Below are 22,189 nucleotides of genomic sequence, written 5' to 3' on the forward strand. Positions count from 1 at the left end.
AACTGAGAGGTAATGGCACTGGTTCACAGCTATTGTGATGAGGTTGAATAGAGAATGTGGAATACATTTATCCAGCAAATAGTAGTCACTGTGAGCTGTATTTTCAATTATTTTAGCAAAGTTGGACAAAACAAAATGAAAACCGTCAAGCCATTATGAAAGCAGTCAGAGTGGTAGGCATAGATAAAAAACAGTTATATATTGGTGGTTGGCTATGCCAACATTCTAGAGGGTTTCAGTGACCCCTAGTGGAACTTATCTCACAGCTACTGTCAGTTCCATAGAAACAAAGACAAATTAGAACCCATTGAATTAGAAAACTCACCCAACATGACTAATAGAGAATATGTCTTTATTAAAACATTCGTTGTGACAGCAATACTGAGAGAGGACATCTTGAGAGAAATACTGGTACGATGGCACCACAATATATCATGCGCTTAGGGAATTTACATGGTATGTCATTGGTGAATCATGTTAATTGCTACTATGGACAACACTGAGCTGATGAAATATACATGATAAAACTGTGGTTGAATGTATTCTTTCGATAAAATGTCTTACACATACATAAAAACACGTATTTGTCTATATCTACCAGTATAAAAAAAAATTGAACTCTGCTTATCTTTTCCTCAATGATTGACATTAACTCTAGAGTTTGTAGTGTTTTAACAATAAATATGGACAGTAACATTGAAATCATGTGGATTTACATGTTGTATACATTATGCAACCTTGTTATTACCTAAAACAGGACAATAACTACACAGTACACCTGGATTAAGTTTCCTGGTCTTTCTGCCATACTGTGTGGTTTTCTGAGTCCCAAAGTCGATGGCACACTGATTGGATATGTTTTGGCTATGTTCCATGATGGCTGGTACTGTACTTTGATTGTCTGTGTCCTATTCAGGACGGTACTTTCATTGGTTTTGCCTCATAACCCCGTTTTGGCTGTGATTGGCTGCAACTGGTGTTAAGACTGGCTGTATATACCATACTGTGAGTAACAGCGTCTCCTCACAGGGAGTTTTAGGTCCGTCTGTGTATCTCGACTGTGTGGCACTAGGGTCCTCCAAGACATACAGTACTGTCAGTGGCTCTGGAGACAGATGGCTGAGCATCACCTGTGATGTCATAGAGTGGGTGTGTCTGACCGGCTGAGGGGCGTTCCTGGCTAGGAGGAGGAGGAGGAGTCCTCCACCACGGAGTGAAGGGCGTGCCTCTTTAGGAGTGTCTGCAGGATCTCTACCTCGCGCTGCGTCTCCCTCAGCTTCTTACGCAGCGTCTCGTTGTTCTTCTGAAGCTTCTGGTTCTCCTGAGAACAACATCATTCACTATCATTGTTTATTTGTTTGAATGGTCAACCTTACGTTCAAAACTCTAAAATGAGAATGCAGTACATTCAATATACACAATTGAACACGTATCAGTAACCCAGTGGTGTCTGAATCTCACCGTTTCCAGATTATCATAGGTGGGTTTGTTGTCTTCGTCCGACTCCCTGGGCTTTAGCACTGTAGAGGCTCTGTTCTCCCACTTGGCGTAGGCCCGTCGTTTGCGTTGGGGCACTGGGCTGGGGCATGGGGTGAGGGAGGGGGGTATGGGGGCCAAGAGAGAGGAGGGTACAGGGGCCAGGAGAGAGGACTGTACTGGCTGCAGCCGACTAGGCTCTGGAGGGGGGGCAGGGGCGTGGGGGCCCTCTGTCTGGGTGCTGCGGTGGACCCCCACAGGCATGGCCAGCTCAGGGGGGAGCCTCAGATGGGAGGGGGCAGGTGAGTCAAGGCTCCAGTCCCTACATTCCTCTGAGGGGTACGGGAAAGGCCCCTCTTCTGAGCCTAACACAAACAACACCATGAAGATAGTCAGTCAAATCTGATCTGTTCAACCCATTTCAGTCAGTTTTTTGGTTTTGAAGTGATGTGTTTGCATACAGTCTGCATCCCATAAGGTTAAGAAAAAGTCAACTGAGTGATTGTCTGACCACAGAATGTTATTTTTAGTAGTTCCTGAAAGCACATCCAGTGTTACGGTAAGTGAGGCAGGACCTTGACTTTAGCGAGCAGTATGACAGTTTGAATCCACCTACACAGGGAAACTACGCAGGATGCTGTGACACTTTTCCATAAAGTAGCTTAAACCTGCACTATCATCTGCAAAAACAAACTATCTTTCAAGTAATGATTTGGCATTTTAAAGTTCCTGTGTATTTGCACTCTATATGACCAGTGTCAACAATGGTTGCAACATTGAATGGTACAGTTTAGGCCTATCTGAGACAAAATAGGTTTTAGTTTATATAACAGTAGTAAGCACAATGAGGATGATATATTACTTATAGGCCAACGGATGGCGACCTTCTGTGGCTTTAGATTTCTAACACAAAGCTGCTCTGGCTGGTTACTACTACACTACATGTGGTTATCACTATTTTAGATAAAGAACCTATTTAGTATGCGTGTACAGTACAGTCATAAAGTATTCAGACCCCTTCACTTTTCCACATTTTGTTACGTTACAGCCTTATTCTAAAATGGAATAAATAAATAAAAATCTGCATCAATCTACACACAATACCCTATAATGACAAAGCGAAAACAGGTTTTTAGACATTTTTGCAAATGTATGTAAATAATGATATATATATATATATATCACATTTACATAAATATTCAGACCGTTTGCTATGAGAGTCAAAATTGAGCTCAGGTGCATCCTGTTTCCATTGATCGACCTTGAGATGTTTCAACAACTTGATTGGAGTCCACTTCTGGTAAATTTGGAAAGGCACACACTTGACTATATAAGGTCTCACAGTTGACAGCAAAAAGAGCAAAAAGCAAACCATGAGGTCGAAGGAATTGTCCATAGAGCTTCGAGACAGGATTGTGTCGAGGCACAGATCTGGGGAAGGGTACCAACATTTTTTTTTAACCTTTATTTAACTAGGCAAGTCAGTTAAGAACACACTCTTATTTTCAATGACAGCCTAGGAACAGTGGGTTAATAACTGCCTTGTTCAGGGGCAGAACGACAGATTTTTACCTTGTCAGCTCAGGGATTCAATCTTGCAACCTTTCAGTTACTAGTCCAACGCTCTAACCACTAGGCTACCTGCCGCCCCATTGAAGGTCCCTAGCAACACAGTGGCCTCTATCATTCTAAAATGGAAGAAGTTTGGAACCATCAAGACTCTTCAAGATTCTCTGGTCTGATGAAATCAAGATTAAACTCTTTGGTCTGAATAGCAAGCATCATGTCTGGAAGAAACCTGGCACCATCCCTACGGTGAAGGTTGGTGGTGGCAGCATCATGCTGTGGGGATGTTTTTCAGCGGCAGGGACTGAGAGACTAGTCAGGATCGAGGGAAAGATGGACGGAGCAAAGTACAGAGAGATCCTTAATGAAAACCTGCTCCACAGTGCACAGAACCTCAGACTGGGGCGAAGGTTCACCTTCCAACAGGACAATGACCCTAAGCACACAACCAAGACAACGCAGGAGTGGCTTTGGGACGTCTCCGAATGTCCTTGAGTGGCCTAGCCAGAGCCCGGACTTGAACCCGATCGAACATCTCCAGAGAGACCTGAAAATAGCTGTGCAGCGACGCTCCCCATACAACCTGACAGAGCTTGAGAGGATCTGCAGAAAAGAAGGGGAGAAACTCCCCAAATACAGGTGTGCCAAGCTTGTAGCGTCATACCCAAGAAGACTCGAAGCTGTAATCGCTGCTAAAAGTGCTTCAACAAAGTACAGAGTAAACGGTCTGAATACTTATGTAAATGTGATATTTCTGTATTTAAAAAAATATAAAATTCTAAAGTTCTAAAAAACAGTTTTTGCTTTGTCATTATGGGGTATTGTGCATAGATTGATGAGGGGGAAAAAACGATGTAATCAATTTTAGAATAAGGCTGTAACGTAACAAAATGTGGAAAAAGTCAAGGGGTCTGAATACTTTCCAAATGCGCTGTTTGTGTGTTTGTGTGTTTGTCCCTCCTCACCTTCTGGGCCACATGTGGTGCCGGGTGTGGAGCCTGGTGTTAGTGGACCTTCAGAGGTGCTACTGCCCTTGGCATTCTTCTTACACTCAAACGCCACCTGATCCTTACAGAGCCTATGGCAGTTCATCCCACAGTCTGTGAACAGGCCACGAGAATGCAGACAACGTGTTAGAGCAAGCAGAGGTGGAAAGGAGGTAGTTAAAAATGTATTCTTGTATGGTCTTGCTGGGTTGCACAGAAAACGCATGTTTATGTTTTGTTGTGATTTACTAACGGAACACTTCAGCACCCTGCCAGTTAATGTAACTTCCATTCCCCTCAGTAGCCTAATGGTGCTGCTCAGCCTGTGGAACAGAACAGTTCTCAGACCTTTACGTGCATGTTGCCATGAAAACAGTGTGTTTCTGACTGTGTCAAGGGGAAGAGGGTAAAAAGCAATGCTGTGGTTGCGACTGCAGACTCAAGTCTTTTATCTGTTGCAAGGTTCAGCAAGCAGTCTGCATGACAGAAACCACACAACGCAGCTTCTTCTCAAGATAGCTACACTTCACTTGCTCCTCACAGCCTCCCCATTATCAACAACATCTGCTAACATTGTATTCTATCAACAATACAAAGTACTGAACTCTAAGCTACATACAGTATGACATGTATGAAAACACTATGGAATATTCCAGTCTAAACGCAGTGACAGTAAAAGAAAGAATCACCTCTGCATCTGTAGCCTTGTTTTATGACGCCCCACAACTGTAATGGAGAAGAGGAAGTTGCTACGGTTATTTATAGATAACACAAGTGATGCATATTTAAAAATGAGCATGTTTAAATATTGTCATTTATAGTCGTAACTGCATTGCTATTGTTGATGAGTAGTCTATAACTAAGGCCCAGAGTTTTTCCTATTCCGGTTACATGGTCTGGAAAACCTCCTGGCCCTATTAACGAGAACTACAGCCTAGCTGAAGACAGGCCAGGACATAGTGTTGTAATATAGAGTAGTGAATTACGAATCCAGAGCAGTTGTCACAGAAGGTGGGCTTCATGTAGGTGGTCTCCTGAAAGTTGTGGACAAAGCCAAGACCCAATTTGGAGCAGATGACACTAGCTCGCATGAAATAGGCTGTGATCTCCTCTCTGCTGATGAGGCCTTCCCTGGAGCAGGACAACACAAAGCATATCTCACGTTAAACAAACTGTCTGATAAGAAATGTTTGAAATGTGCTGTGTAGACATTGGGAAACATTTAATATGTCTTCCTTGAAGTAGGAGCAACTAGCAGTTTTTTTCACTTCAACAGTTTCACTCCAGTAGCTAGCTGGTTAAAAGGTTAGTGGTTTCACCTGTCAGTTGACCACAGTGAGAATGGCTAGCTCATAGTTCTGTTGCTATTTCTGTTTCCTGTTGCTACAGACCCTGCTAACAGATTCCACTTTAGTTTCCTTTCTCTGCAGTCACAAATGAACCCATGCAGTTACATTGAACTGTCTAATGTGCCGAAGGAGAGCCCATTCACCCACAAAAGGAGCCATACACTCCACTTACTTCTCTTTGTCCATGACACAGAAGGAGAATGGAAAGCTAGCAGCAATTTTCTCAAAGTCCCCTTGAGAGATGAAGCCATTCTCATCATGGTCATAGTTTTTAAACACGGACTGTTGAGGACGAGAGACAAGAAATCGTAGTGCGATACATGAAGCACAATAGATCAGGAGTAAAACCACAACTTCTAGAGGAATAATGTATATAGTAAACAATAACAGTCATGACATAACAGTCATGACATAACAGTCATGACATAACAATAATCATAACACAATTACTTTCTTTATGAAACAGAATACAATGCCTGCGAGAATACAGTGGGATAGATCTTGGATAACTCACATCCACCATTCTTTGCACATGTTTGCTGATGGTTTTTGGGTCAGGTTTGGGGGGCACTCCTGAAGCCCAGTTCACAACCACTGGAGGTCTAGAGGGGGTGGCTGGCTGATGGAAAACAAAACGGATGATCAGAACACTGTCAGCAGATGTAGAATAGATCATACTGATGTTAAATGGGACAATTTAAAAAAAGGTTTCAGTGCTTATTCTCTTTCAATAGGTTTGTTCATGAGATATGCAACATCCAATTTCCAGACATTCAGAAATGATTCAGTAAAGCTAACTGGGTCTTAATGAAAATACCCGTAGCCAAAACACAGTGAACTTGATATGGCTGGGGTATTTTCAGTTTTTCATGTCCCTTTTTTACTCACGGGTGCTTTGTTGTTCTTGGGCTCCCTGGTGTAAGACAGCTCATAAATCTCATCCTCTGTGTAGTAGAGGTCCAGGGACAGCTGAGCAGCAGAGGACACCAGGGTCAAACAGCTGATATATTCCAACGAACACAGTAGTGTGTACTAGCCTATGAATTTGATATTTTGTACTGATATTATGATTACATGTTTGTGTCATTTTTGCATTGTAGGTATAAACTTGTCAGTGGCATTTTAAGTGTGCACTAACCGTGAGAAGGTGGACCAGGTCTTTGTTGGCGTCGAGCTGTGGGGTGATCTGCTGTAGCTGGATCAGTTCGTTGATGTGGTTATACAGAGCCTGGAGCTTCTGAACATTCACCTTGTAGTCCTCTACATAGTCTGACATGGCCTCGTTGACTGAGATCAGGTCCTTGAGGTGGACCCCCAGGATGGGGATCTTAAAGCCTGCACACCTGCTGTACGCCTGACGGTAGTTGTCATAGTTCCTACAGGAGGACAGGAGGTCTGTCATCTCATTCAGCACCTGTGGAGAGAAGAGACAGCGGAGAAGATATTGGAGATGATCACCTTGTACAGTGTGTATATATATTGGAGACATTTGTCAACACACTGATCAATAGATCAAGTTATGATAATGTTATAGATAATGTACCTTGGTGACCTCGTGGGATACATGTGAACTGGTCTCTTTAAGTCTGGAGATGGAGCTGTGGCACAGGCCCCCCACCACAGCCATTAGTGTGTTGAAGTTGTGCATAAGATGGAGGCTCTGGTTAACACATACACAAACAATTAAATGAACCCCGGAGTCAACCAATAGTACACCCCACAAGTAGCACTCCAATATTGATTGCATAATGCACTCATAATACTGCCACACTTTTCTCAGTTCCCTAATTGATGCTATAGCCCTGCTGTGGGACCCTGGAACCCATTGATGTGGAATACATTAAGAGAAGGTAGAGGAGCAGCATCTGACTAGTGCATTAAAGGGATACTTCAGGATTTTGGCAATGAGGACCTTTATCTACTTCCCCAGAGTCAGATGAACTCGTGGATACCATTTTTATGTCTCTGCGTGCAGTTTGAAGGAAGTTGCTAACTAGCGCTAGCACAAATGCTACCTTGCGTTAGCACAATGACTGGAAGTCTATGGTATCTTCTAGCATACTAGCAGATGCCATAGACTTCATGTCATTGCGCTAACGCTATATAGCATTGGCTTACGAAACTACCTGTAACTTCCTTCATACTGGACACAGAAATCTAAAACTGATATCCACGAGTTCATCTGACTCTCTCATTGCCAAAATTCTGAAGTATCCCTTTAAAGTAACCTAGAGAGATTCTCCCTCCAACTCTCTCAGCTCGTCATCACTTTTCAGGACACCGCTTTGCATGTGAATAAAGTGGTGAAGAGGCATAATAACCAGATTTCATCAACTAGAGCCACAAGTTATGTTTTCCATGGTATACTTGCTAGCACTTGAGTGTCAGTGTTTCACCTGATAAATCCATTAGTGCGGATGGCCTGTACTTTGTTAATATTCAAAGCACACATTCTCTGTTAGCAAGCATCTTTGACGCACTAAAAGCCCATCATGGAACTCTTGAGAGTCATTAGCAGCCCTCTTTTAATATGCATTATGTAACTACAAATGATGGTGCTTCTGCAGCTCAGCAGTAGGTAGGTCTCACTGTGCTGTATGAGATGGTAGACATGTATTAGCTTAAGCCGAGGAAAAGGCACTGGATATACACTATGAACAAACACTCTTTAAGAGGGTACAAAACATGGAACCTAAATACCTTGTATGTGGACATTTTGTTATTTTTTACACATAAACTGTAGATAGAGTGTTAGTCTATGAAAGATCTGGAGGAGCAGGAATAGTTAGGGCCATACCTGAGCCACATGGATGAACTTGGTGAAAACCTCTGCTCTCAGCTGAGCTGTAGGCCGACTCAGAACCATGAGCTGCACCCACTGTGAGATACCATTACACAACGTAATGGAACGTTCCATCATGGGGTTGTCCTTCATGCAGCAACTGCGGATGTAGTTCTGGTAGTCTGCAAACTGGCAGAAATAATAAAGCATATGCTGACTCATTTTGCTAAAAGGTTGGCTGAACACATTTGGAATGCATTGCGATACCTAAAGTAGAGTGCTATGAGATTCTTCCCAATGTCACAGTGTTAATAGCAATCACATTCAGGCGGATTGGGACTCTACTCACTGATATTCTACAGAAGGACTTGAACTCCAGGTAGGTGAGGTGCTCAGCCAGTTCGATGGGCTCCAGGTGATCAAACAGCAGAGACACTTTCCTCTTCTTACTGCTGTTAGCCTTGATTTTCTGACTGGGCTTCTGAGACCAGTGCCTGTCATTTCTGCAACACAACATGGTGAACAACATAGACAGGAAATACACAAGTACACTACATTACCAAAAGTATGTGGACACCTGCTCGTCAAGCATCTCATTCCAAAATCATGGGCATTAATATGTAATTGGTCCCACCTTTGCTGCTATAACAGCCTCCACTCTTCTGGGAAGGCTTTCCACCAGATGTTGGAACATTGCTGCGGGGACTTGCATACATTCAGCTTGGCTCGCAATCGGCGTTCCAATTCACCCAAAGGTGTTTGATCGGGTTAAGGTAAGGGCTCTGTGCAGGCCTGTCAAGTTCTTCCACACCAATCTTGACAAACCATTTTTGTATCGACCACGCTTTGTGCACAGGGACATTGTCATGCTGGAACAGGAAAGGGCCTTCCCCAAACTGTTGCCACAAAGTTGGAAGCACAGAATCGTCTAAAATGTCATTGTATGGTGTAGCCTTAAGATTTCCCTTCACTGGAACTAAGGGGCCTAGCCCAACCCATGAAAAACAGCCCCAGACCATTATTCTTCCTCCACTAAACTTTACAGTTGGCACTATGCATTTGGGCTGGTAGCGTTCTCCTAGCATCCTCCAAACCCAGATTGGTCCGTCGGACTGACAGATGGTGAAGCGTGATTCATCACTCCAAAGAATGCATTTCCACTGCTCCAGAATCCAATGGCGGCGAGCTTTACACCACACCAGCCGACGCTTGGCATTGCGCATGGTGATCTGAAGCTTGTGTGAGGCTGCTCGCCCAAGGAAACCCATTTCATGAAGCTCACGACAAACAGTTATTGTGCTGACGTTGCTTCCAGAGGCAGTTTGGAACTCGGTAGTGAGTGTTGCAAACAAGAACAGACGATTTTTACGCACTATGCACTTCAGCACTCGACGGTCCCGTTCTGTGAGCTTGTGTGGACTACCACTTCGCAGCTGAGCCATTGTTGGTTTTAGACTTTTCCACTTCTTAATAACAGCATTTACAGTTGATCAGGAAACCTCTAGCAGGGTAGAAATTTGATGAACTGACTTGTCGGAAAAGTGGCATCCTATGACGGTGCCATGTTGAAAGTCATTGAGCTCTTCAGTAAGGCCATTCTACTGCCATTGTTTGTCTATGGAGATTGCATGGCTGTGCGCTTGATTTTATACCCCTGTCAGCAAAGGGTTTGGCTGAAATAGCTAAATCCACTAACTTGAATGGGTGTCCACATACTTTTGTACATATAGTGTACTACACAGGCATCATTTGAAACCATTACATCAGAATGAATGTTAAGCCAGAGAGATATTAATTCTGTTCAGTAATATACTGGGGATACTTACATCCATTGAGTCTGCAACAAAGGGCACAGCCTCTCCTGGCCCTGATCTCTGATCAGATCCTGGAACTGTTCCATGGAGTCTGACAGGCTGCTGTGCAACCGGAACATTGTCCAGAACTCCTGGATCCAATACCTGAAATAGATAGAAAATAGATGGTTCACTGCAATTAAATACTATACTTCTAACTCTAAACCTCAGTTGTTTAGTTATCTAATAAGAAATCAACACTGTAGTTTAATGTAAATGTAATAATAGCATGACCAGTGTTTCCCAACCCTGGTCCTCGAGTAACTCTAACAGTACACATTTTCATTGTAGCCCTGGACAAACATACCTCATTCAACTCATTGAGGGCTTAATGATTAGATTGAGTTGAATCAGGTGTACTTGTTACAATAAAAATGTTACAATAAAAATGTGTTCTGTTGGGATACTCGAGGACCAGGGTTGGGAAACACTGACCTAAACCATTAACGTAATTACAGAATATTGTATTATTAGGTGACAAGTGGATTTCATAAGCTCTTTCATAAGAATGATTGGACAGTGTGGTATTGTGTGAAGGCCTTAGTGGACCCCAGCAGGCCCTGTGGTAGTGACAGTATCAGGACCACTGCACGGGGAACACACAGTTACCTGATGAAGTAGCAGATCCTCTCACATTCTGTGGACTGCTCATTCTCCACGGCGCTTTTAAATGTAACAACTCAAGTTAAGGATACATTATGATTCACTGGTATATTAAAATGTGTGCACATTGTTTAGAGTCAGGGAAGAGACCAGGAACTGTATGTGGGATTTATTAGTGAATAAATGACCTGGATCACTATGCAGGACAAAGTGTCTATTCATTTCTGTTCATCTAAGTCACATGTGTCAAACTCATTCCACGGAGGGCCGAGTGTCTGCAGGTTTTCGCTCCACCCTTGTACTTGATTGATGAATTAAGGTCACTGATTAGTAAGGAACTCACCTCACCTGGTTGTCTAGGTCTTATTTGAAAAGAAAAACCAAAAACCAGCAGACACTAGGCCCTCCATGGAATGAGTCTGACACCCCTGATCTAAGTAAACAATTCCAAATGGGTGTTTATTATATTTAGCGCAGGAAACAGATGTGACATTTGGTGGTTTGGGAGGAGGCGATCGCAAATGACAAAACTGGTTAGGAGCATCAGCAAGTGAATCATTCTGGTGGTGTGTGGTTCCGATAGCCAGTTGGTTGAAACATGGTTTTTACAGTGCTATGGGTTGGATTGCTTGGTTGCTTTGGATAAAAGTGTCTTAAACGTGCCCAACACACATTCACTATTCCTTCCAAAACAGACTGTGTATTACATTTGCTGGCAGAGGACCCTTTAAGTTAGTAAAAACATGTTCTCTCAACCAGCTAAAAACACTGCTTACATAATGTTACTTTTACCTCTCAATGGCTTATTACCTAAGCTGCTGTGCCATATGCTCGGTAGGTACAGAGTGACCAGAATCCCTGGGGGATTGTATTAATCAAAAGTAAAAAACATTTCTATTCTTCTTATTATATAAAACAGGGCTAAAAATAGCCGGGCACTGTAAGCCTCGCCACAGCACTCTACTGGCAGAAATCAGCTTGAAGTGATGCACATAAAAAGGCTAATTCCATCATGGGAGCTCGAAAGCCGCCCACACCATCCCAAAGCCAGATTGTGTTTACAATAAATGGCATTAATGGCTTCAGTGCTTTCCCTTGTTCCTTACCAGCTCTTAACAATATTTGATGCATGCTTCTGAGACCTTGGCTCAGAACGAGCCCAGGGGTTCAAAATAGAGGGCAGGACGCATCGTGCATCTTGAGGTGTGACGTAGGTTTTGGTGAGCAAGCCTCCTTGGGCAGCTGAGAGGCTGTGCTTATATCTGAAGAGGACTTCAGTCTGGGAAGAGGTCATTAATACCTGAAGCCCCTAGCCTTAGTGCCCTCCTCACTGGGCCAGTACTGCTGCTCCTCTAGGCTTTGTGATGTCAGAGCTCTTTGTTGAATGGAGGACTAGATTACATACCGCTCATTTGGTCATTATGTAAATATATATTATGGAACCATTAAATGCACCCATCTCATTGTTATTTCATTATTAGAGATATACAAATGTTATTTGCACCCACCATGAGTCATGTCCGCAATGATCATGTGAGGTGAAATGTGTATATTTTGGGATGTGAACACTCAGTGTGTTTGACCTGACGAAGATCCGTTTCGGATCGAAACGTTGTCAATAAATCGGTGAATTGGGAGCTTTAACAGTGTGCGGGCCTTCTTGTTGTATACTGCTCATTTTAAACAGAAAATAGGCTTCTAGAGTGACCTTTTAAAACCAGACCTGAAGTGGGGGAATTAAACTGGGACGAATCATGTTTTTTGAATGGTCCTGTGTAGCTGGTGGTCATAGAAAAAAATGTAAGGTACCTGGAAGACACTGAATTTGAAACAGAACATGGTGATGTGTACTGGAGCTAGCAAAGACATTTAAAGAATCTACAGTACAGTAATACGAAATTGGGGTGCACACATATTGGCACTGATAGTCACACTGACTGGAGGAGTGAGGCGTCGATGACATGGCACCTTGTCAGCCAAGTTGGATCTTAATTGGCCGTTGCTACCGACAACCAAATCACAAAGCAGTGCTGCACAGCCGGTAAAGATCCTGTGTTATGTTTGGCACAACAGATTGGTCAGGTCCTTGTGCCAACTCAATAATAGTTCTGGCTGTAGTGGAGCAGCCGCAGAGCACTGGGTCTGCTTGGTAAAGGATATAGGGAGGTGAGTTTCTCCAGGAGGTCACTGGAGGACAAGAGGAGACGGTGCATGGTCAGGGTGATGTTCATCAGGTGGCTGCTCCCACATACAGAGCCCTCCACGTCTGAAAGAGTGCACACAACACATGGAGCACGTCAGCAGACATGCTGTTGCACATCACAATGCCAATACTGTACTGCAAATGGTTGAGAGTTCATATGGACAAGAAAATGATTTCTGAATATCAATGTCCAATGCTAATGTAGCTCTTGGATAACAAAATCCAGCAGTCATGTCATGCAAAGAATCAATGTCAACAAAACAAGGGGATGTAGCTATTAAAACTACCTGGATTCTTTCAGCCACAAGTCATGCAATAACAGAAAAAGAATGATAGAAATCAACCATAAACACAATAATGTGCAAGTTATGTGTCAAATGCAAATCTCTAAGTGTATCTAGTCACTGGGTAACGGACATGTATAAAAATAAATGGCATGTATGATAGCATTGTCATCTAAGTACAACTACCATTACCAATTCCCCTACTATCTGAGGTTATGCTTGACATGCTGGTATACACCATCTCTGGACGTCTCTGCCTTTCCTGTGGTGGTGTTGTGACTTTCCTGTGGTCTACTTTTCTCTGTCGTATCTCACTTCCTGTCTTTGTGACCACCTCCCCTACCCCTGCTAACGCTACAGACATTACGGCAACCTGCAGCCACTATCTCTGTCATCTACTCTAACAGCTTTGTCCCTAGAGGCACTGGAGATAAAAAAGGATATGACAATGTGGAAACCCACTGGGCAAAAACTGATTGAATCAATGTTGTTTTCCACATCATTTTAACAACAAAAAAATCTATTTGATGACGTTAAATGAACGTAGAAAACTGATTGGATTTGGAAAGAAATCATCAACGTAATGGAATTTTGTCTTTTTTTCCACCCAACGTTTAACCTAAGTCCAATGACATTGTGACATTTTTTTATTTTATTTCACGTTGAATTCTAGTTAGTTAGACAACTCAACCAAAACTAGATGACGTTGAAATGACGTCTGTGCCCAGTGGGAAAGATCTCAAGGAATACATTGTTACCTGTATCCACAAAGTAGCAATGGTGGAAAAAGTACACAATTGTCATACTTGAGTAAAAGTAAAGATACCTTAATAGAAAATGACTCAAGTAAAGTGAAAGACACCCAGTTAAATACTACTTGGGCATCAAAAGTAAACGTAATTGTTAAAATATACTTAAGTATCAAAAGTAAATGTAATTGCTAAAATATACTTAAGTATCAAAAGTAAAAGTATGAATAATTTCAAATTCTTTATATTAAGCAAACCAGACGGCACAACTTTCTTGTTTTTACTTATTTACGGATAGTCAGGGGCACACACTAGCGGTTCTGGGGGGGGCAGGGGGGCTGTGACAACAATTTTGGACCCCCTTGTGGCCCCCCTTAATGTGGAGTATGAAATAATTTTTACATAACAAATTTTTGCTATCATTCTTTTTTTTACATCCATTATTAGACATTGGCAACGATGATGATTATGAACATGGTCTTTTGCCTGCTAATGCCTGCAATGCAGTGAAGAAAACGATATGACAACAATAATGTCTAATGTAACTGGCCCCTCTAACAGTACAACTGGCCCCAGCTTGGCCCCCCCCAGTTGAAATGGTCTAGAACTGCCACCAGGGGTACACTCCAACACCGAGACATAATTTACAAACAAAGCATGTGTGTTTAGTGAGTCTGCCGGATCATAGGCAGTAGGGATGACCAGGGATGTTCTCTTGATAAGTGCGTGAATTGGACAATTTTCTGTGCTGCTAAGCATTAAAATGTAATGAGTACTTTTGGTTGTCAGTTAACAAACTATAGTTTTGGAAAGTCGGTTCGGACATCTACTTTGTGCATGACAGAAGTAATTTTTCCAACAATTGTTTACAGACAGATTATTTCACTTATTATTCACTGTATCACAATTCCAGTGGGTCAGAAGTTTGCATACACTAAGTTGACCCTGCCTTTAAACAGCTTGGAAAATTCCCCAAAATTATGTCATGGCTTTAGAAGCTTCTGATAGGCTAATTGACAACATTTGAGTCAATTGGAGGTGTACCTGTGGATGTATTTCAAGGCCTACCTTCAAACTCAGTGCCTCAGAAAAATAATTGTAGATCACCACAAGTCTGGCTCATCCTTGGGAGCAATTTCCAAACGCCTGAAGGTACCACGTTCATTTGTACAAACAATAGTACGCAAGTATAAACACCATGGGACCACACAGTTGTCATACCTCTCAGGAAGGAGACGTGATCTGTTTCCTAGAGATTAATGTACTTTGGTGCGAAAAGTGCAAATCAATCCCAGAACAACAGCAAAGGACCTTCTGAAGATGCTGGAGGAAACAGGTACAAAACTATCTATAGCCACAGTAAAACGAGTTCTATATCGACATAACCTGAAAGGCCGCTCAGCAAGGAAGAAGCCACTGCTCCAAAACAGCCATAAAAAAGCCCGACAACGGTTTGCAACTACACATGGGGACAAAGATCGTACTTTTTGGAGAAATGTCCTCTGGTCTGGTGAAACAAAAATAGAACTGTTTGGCCATAATGACCATCATTATGCTTGGAGGAAAAAGGGGGAGGCTTGCAAGCCGAAGAACACCATCCCAACCGTGAAGCACGGGGGTGGCAACATCATGTTGTGACAGTGCTTTGCTGCAGGAGGGACTGGTGCACTTCACAAAATAGATGTTTTCATGAGAAAGGAAAATTATGTGGATATATTGAAGCAACATCTCAAGACATCAGTCAGAAAGTTAAAGCTTGGTCGCAAATGGGTCTTTCAAATGGACAATGACCCCAAGCATACTTCCAAAGTTGTGGCAAAATGGCTTAAGGACAACAAAGTCAAGGTACTGGAGTGGCCATCACAAAGCCCTGACCTCAATCCTATAGAAAATTTGTGGGCAGAACTGAAAAAATGTGTGTGAGCAAGGAGGCCTACAATCCTGACTCAGTTACACCAGCTCTGTCAGGAGGAATGGGCCAAAATTCACCCAACTCATTGTTGGAAGCTTGTGGAAGCCTACCCGAAACGTTTGACCCATGTTAAACAATTTAAAGGCAATGCTACCAAATACTAATTGAGTGTATGCAAACTTCTGACCCACTGGGAATGTGATGAAAGAAATAAAAACTGAAATAAATAATTCTCTCTACTATTATTCTGACGTTTCACATTCTTAAAATAAAGTGGTGTTCCTAACTGACCTAAGACAGGGAAATTTTTACTAGGATTAAATGTCAGGAATTGTGAAAAACTGAGTTTAAATGTATTTGGCTAAGGTGTATGTAAACTTCCAAATTCAACTGTATATATCCTTATTCCATTCCTTTACTTAGATTTGTGTGTATTAGGTAGTTGTTGTGAATTGTTAGATTACATGTTAGATATTGCTGCACTGTCAGAACTAGAAGCACAAGCATTTCGCTACACTCACAATAACATCTGCTAACCATGTGTATATAACCAATACCATTTGATTTGATTATAATAAGTGGTTCACTATCATGGTTGTCTATTGGATAGAAATGGGAAACATCTTTGCTACACTCTTAGAAAAAAAGGTGCTATCGAGAACCTAAAAGTGTTCTTCGGCTGTCCCCATAGGAGAACCCTTTGAAGAACCCTTTCCACAGAGGGGTCTACATGGAACCAAAAAGGGTTATCCTATGTGGTCAGCCAAAGCATCTCTTTTGAACTCTTTAGTATTAAACAATTTGCCAGTGACTTTCTGGAAATCGAATCGTGGCTAAGAGAGCACCTTGACGAAACCATTATAATGGTGTTTAACTTTGAACCTAAACAGCTGGCATTGTCTTGATGCCACACAAGGACTCTAGTTTCCATGGGTCCCCACTTATCCCATATCTCCTTGAAATACCACAGACACCATGGCAACATGTTAATTTCTAATCTTTGTTATCTATCTCACTAGGCAACTTCAGCAGGTAGCTAATCCTGTCCTCGTATATCCTGCACCGCTGGTACGGGAGTGTTCTGTTTACTCGTTCAAACAATGGCTACAACACCCTAATGGTCAATGAAAAGTTACATTCCCAGCTACAATATGACACACAGACAATGTTACTGAATAAAAAACAGGCAAGAGTAAAAAGAAACATCTAGAAGATCAATAGGTTTGAAGCTTTATACTGTCACTGTACAGTATGTAAAAGGACTGTGATGCAAAACAAGCAAACTATCCTTCCTCTACTATAATAAATGGAACATTGCTGTTTCTATGGCTGTAATCTTACAAGCAAGTTATGCTCTAAAACAGGTGTGTCGAGCTCATTCCAAGGAGGGCAGAGTGTCTTTTATTTTCTCCCTTTCAGTTAAGACCTAGACAACCAGGTGAGGGGAGTTAATTATTTAGTGACCTTAATTCATCAATCAAGTACAAGGGTGGAGTTTGACACGTGCTCTAAAATGACCTAAAATAACAAGGAAACAGTTTTGAGTCACTACCAGGTAAACAATTGCTTCATTATTTGACAACACCACCCTGCCAACCCAGACTTGGCTAATTGCTAAGGAAATCCCCTCCGTCTTACTCACTGTGGAAAGTTAGGAAAGCAGCAGCAGGCGGCACTGGGATAGGAGGAGGGATATGATGACAAACACAGCTGGGAGTGTTGCCCTACTTTGAGTGTTTTTATTATCATAGGCATCATCAGCAAAGCCCTGGTGTAAGGAGTCTTTCCTTGTTTTGACAGAGAGGTACAGTAACTGGGCTGGATGATCCTTTTGTTTTGCCTCCGTCAGCCTTATGCTTATCTCTACTGTACACATGAACGAACCGGTAAGGAACGGTCTAAGAGACCCCAGAGATTTCAATTTCATTATTAGTTGCACACTTTCAATAGTTCTCTGTCTACTGAATGTACCAGCATGCTGTAGGTTTACATGTCGAACAATACATTCCTCAGTACAGGAACTTACTTCAATACCCCCAGACAGCCATGATGCTCCATAAGTGTACATATATTGATCGCCATAGGCACATAAAGGTTTTTCACAATAGTGTCTACAGTACATCCAAGTTTGCAGTGGATCCTCTGACTCATGGTTTATCTCTTTGTGACATTCACAGGTTCTATGCCTGCATCATACATGATTTACATGGAATATGCATTTCATTAAAAATGTATTCTACGATTGAGGCATTCAAATATATACACTGCCCATTGCTGTCCATTAACATTATGATTGCGTAGAGACTTCGGGCAATGTGGGTGAGTGGAACTGTGGAGCGTGAACTTGAGGGTGAATGATGATGTCAAACATTATTGATCCATGCCCCTTGGTCCTCTGCATTTCAAAGAGTGGTCAGCATCTGAGGAGGGCCGTTTGGGGGGCTGACCTTTGGGCTAGCAGCCGCCAGCTAATCCTTCAAATAGCTCTTGCGTATGCTCTCACATTTGAAAAAGGTGCCTGAGCCCCAGGACCTGGGGGGTCAGCCTCTGATGTGAGACAGCAGCTGCTGGGGAACGCTCATCCCTCTTAGACCCCTCTGTACTAGGTACCTCCATTCTGTCCCTTATAATAACCTGGATTTAAAACCCCTGCCTGTTTATCTCCAGAACAGATTCCGATGAGAGGATTTCAATTTCTTGCTCTCACTTTATTAACTTGGCTGATCTTTTTTTTCTGAATCCTAAATGAACAGCCAGCCATTATTCCCCTATTGTTCCCCCTGACAGATAGTGTAACTGTAAGTAGGGGATGTCACTTTCTGTATTCAGTCCATTGTACCACCTCATCACTCTCACGTCACTCCATTTGTGTCTCCAAGCAACGGCAATCTGAATGCTTGCCTCTTCATAGACATAATCACCATAACTTTGAGAGCACTCCAGACAACTTCGTAGAACACATGATTCTAATTTGACAGGGTTTTTGACAGCATTGATAGTGCAGCCAACAGGGATGTCCTTAGCCTTTTGGGGCCCCTAGGCGAGATTTTCATGTTAAGTTAATGTATTACTAATGTGATATGCCTAAATCACATTCCACATCTACTGAATCATTACTTCAGTTGTTGCATGATTGTGTTATCTCATATTCAGAGCAGGCATAGTTGGATACACATTCAATTATACAGTCTTACAGCGATTGGTATAAAGGTTTGCACTATTGCCCGGGGCAAGTGACCTGAGCAGTCGCCAAAGTTGAACCTGCTCTGAGATTTTTTTATGATAACAACCAAAATTGCAGTAGTCTAGTATTTCTGGTTCCTCCAGTCTGTAGGTGAAAATAGCCACCTTACATTTTTGGGCAAGTGATCATAATCTTCGAGCAACCAAAAATATTCCTGATGTGCGAGTGCCTTTCAGACCTTAATGTCAATCCCAGTCTTATCTCAAAAGCAAAGACTGACGACCATGTTGTTAGACAACAAATAGAGGCTAGTTCATTTAAGTCTTCAAATGTGTTCTGTTTGTGTCAACCGAGCACTACATGCGAATTAGAGATACCTTGTAAATGGTGACAGTTTAATGGAGACAGGGTCTCTTAACATCAAACAGCTAGATGCAGAGAAAAACAGGTGCTTCCAGGAAACACTCACTGTACTGATTTAAAATAAATTGAGGTTCAGCGACATTTAAAAATGCTTTAACCTAACAAGCAGAACTAATGACAATGATCCTGACCTGCACAACCATTTTGTACAACAAACTGAAAGATTAAACGTGTTTGTAATTTTACATGCAACAAAAAACAAAAACCTATTTTATTGTGATTTAACAGATGCTTTTATCCAAAGTGACTTACAGTCATGCATCAATTTTATGTAACGTGGTCCCAGCAGAAACTTAAACCAAGTGCCGTGCTCTACCGACTGAGCCAGAAATCATTTTCAAATAACAGAGAGAAATATGCAGCACATTAGCTACCAATAGCATTGCTGGCAGAAACTCAAGAGCAACCCAGAGCACAGAGACTCACCAAAGGACTGGATACAGGCCTGGATCACCTCCTCCCAGCTGGCCCCCTTTGTGAAGTTTCCTGGCAGAGACATCGTGACCTTGCCCTGGGTCATCTGAGCCAGGTTGGGCCTGTTGAACCGCTGAGGCCGGGCAGGCACCGGTGGACAGACCTTAGATCTGGAGCCACATCCCGGAGAGAGACGTCTGGAGGGGCAGTGGTGGAGAGAGGGAGTGAGATAGAGGGAGGTGTAGAGAGCACAGCTTTGTGTGTGTGTGTGTGTGTGTGTGTATAGGGGACTTTCACAGCATGCAGTGAACATTAAACTATTGAAGTATACAAAACAATGAAGTCACACATCAAATGTACTGTAGGTATAAGTGTACCAAAAATATTGCAACTAACACAACACTTGTCATGTTCATTACACAATAATTAAACGTGTTTAATACCAGGTATCTTAACAGTTACAGTAGCTGTGCTATTTTTTTATTGTTCTCATTCACTTCCCTTTGGGGAAATCATTGAATACTGACTTCCATAATGGGAACCACTAAATCATTGTTTGTCCAACCCTGGTCCTCCAGTCCCCCAACAGTACACATTGTTGTTGTAGCCCTGGACAAACACACCTCATTCAGCTCATTGAGGGCTTGATGATTAGTTGACAAATTGAGTCAGGTGTGTTTGTCCAGGGTTACAATAAAAATGTGTACTGTTGGGGGTACACGAGGACCAGGGTTGGGAAACTGCACTAAATGAACAGTTAGATGGCTGATAAACAGAGAGGATGCCATGAACTTGTTCTATACACTTTCCACACTATAGGCTAAAATTGTCATTAAAAACACTTAACTATTGCATACAATTCCAATGAGAGAACACATAGACTATAGATAGGGAAGCTGTTTTGAGAGTGCACATTTTGTGCGCTCTGGCGATGCTTTTATAAATCGCTCTGAATTGTTGCACTCAAGTTATTTTACGACCAAGAACCACCAAAGTTTCTGATTTAAATTAGGACTACATTGGAAAAGTGTACAAGATTCAAATATGTATTCGGTGTCAATAAAGGTTTTAAAATTGCGTATGTTGCAAATTGACAAAACCATATTCGCCGTATTTAAACTGAGCACGTAACGCACTCCATAAACCTATTTAGTTAATTTTACAAACACAGGAAGGACTTCGTTATAAAATAAAAACTTACGAATGTTCTTTTTCCTTTCCATTCGAGCCCACATTTTCATTTTGCCCATTTTCTTTGGATTGGCAGCCCATAGCGAGATACTGGGCAACAAGTGGTTGAACGAGACTATCCATCTGTGTCCGTTTCGATGAGAGCAACGTTGCATGCTTGGTTCAGTGTGCGGCTGTGCACCGGCGGGAAGCTCACCATCGTCCTGACTTGTCAATGAAGACCGCACAAATTATGCATCGTGCTGTGGCTGTGTGGGCGTTAACGCACTTGAACAAAAGTTATTTTGGTGATGCGCCCAATGTCACTGCTCAGTAATTTATGTATAGGGGCACATACGAGCTCACATGAGTAGAACGAGTAGGCCGCCTGACCTATTTCTTTATTAGTCTATTGCCATTGTATAGTGATTTGACATTAAAGCATGAGTCACGATTAAATTGCCATTTTCTGATATTACCAATTAACTATCAGAAAATGTGTTGTTTCATAGATTATTAGGACTACAAATGGATAGCGTTTTAAATCAATTTGATCACATTTAAGTGTGCAATAACTAAATGGATTGCAGCAATAGGTTTGTGTCAGTCTGTTAATAAGAGTTGGCTTGTTAATTCACAGTGCCCCTACGCTGTATGCCAATCATACCATGACGAGTGTCTTCAGGTTCCCTGGAATTACACTGCCACCATGACCACAGCTCCATGTATTGCTGTATTGCTGCGCCTGCAGAAAAGGAAAGGCGGGGCCTTCCTCTCCGTCAGAGCTCTCTACTACACAGTATACTTTAGACCCCTATAAAGATGTTTCTGTGAGCCTGTTGAATTCCCGTAAGAGCTACACTATATATACAAAAGTATGTGGTGGATTCGCCCGTCAACTGTAAAGTGGAAACATCTAGGAGCAACAACGGCTCAGCCGCGAAGTGGCAGGCCACACAAGCTCACAGAATGGGACCGCTGAGTGCTGAAAAATAGTGCTGAAAAATCGTCTGTCCTCGGTTGCAGCACTCACTACGGGGGCAATAGAAGCAATGCCAGCACAATAACTGTTCGTCGGGAGCTCAATGAAATGGATTTCCATAGCCGAGCAGCCACACACAAGACTAAGATCACAATGCGCAATGCCAAGCGTCAGCTGGTGTAGTGTAAATCTCACCGCCATTGGACTCTGGAGCAGTGGAAACGTGTTCTCTAGAGTGATGAATCACGCTTCA

General features: G+C 42.3%; 1 protein-coding gene across 1 annotated transcript; it reads right to left on the minus strand.

Annotated features, from left to right (window-relative positions):
* Positions 1-335: 335 nt before the first annotated feature.
* LOC115172632 (RAS guanyl-releasing protein 1) lies at positions 336-21,211 on the minus strand. Its single transcript, XM_029730264.1, has 17 exons — positions 20,986-21,211; positions 19,797-19,981; positions 12,776-12,881; positions 10,622-10,684; positions 9,986-10,117; positions 8,509-8,662; positions 8,175-8,348; positions 6,921-7,037; positions 6,516-6,791; positions 6,266-6,346; positions 5,892-5,996; positions 5,550-5,659; positions 5,015-5,159; positions 4,718-4,754; positions 4,008-4,142; positions 1,462-1,841; positions 336-1,321 (listed from the first exon to the last, which is right to left on the minus strand). The coding sequence occupies exons 1-17, from the start codon at positions 21,096-21,098 to the stop codon at positions 1,181-1,183; spliced, it is 2,454 nt and encodes an 817-aa protein (XP_029586124.1). The 5' UTR covers positions 21,099-21,211; the 3' UTR covers positions 336-1,180.
* Positions 21,212-22,189: the final 978 nt, after the last annotated feature.

This window comes from Salmo trutta, chromosome 33, assembly GCF_901001165.1.
Source record: "Salmo trutta chromosome 33, fSalTru1.1, whole genome shotgun sequence".
Taxonomy (NCBI): domain Eukaryota; kingdom Metazoa; phylum Chordata; class Actinopteri; order Salmoniformes; family Salmonidae; genus Salmo; species Salmo trutta.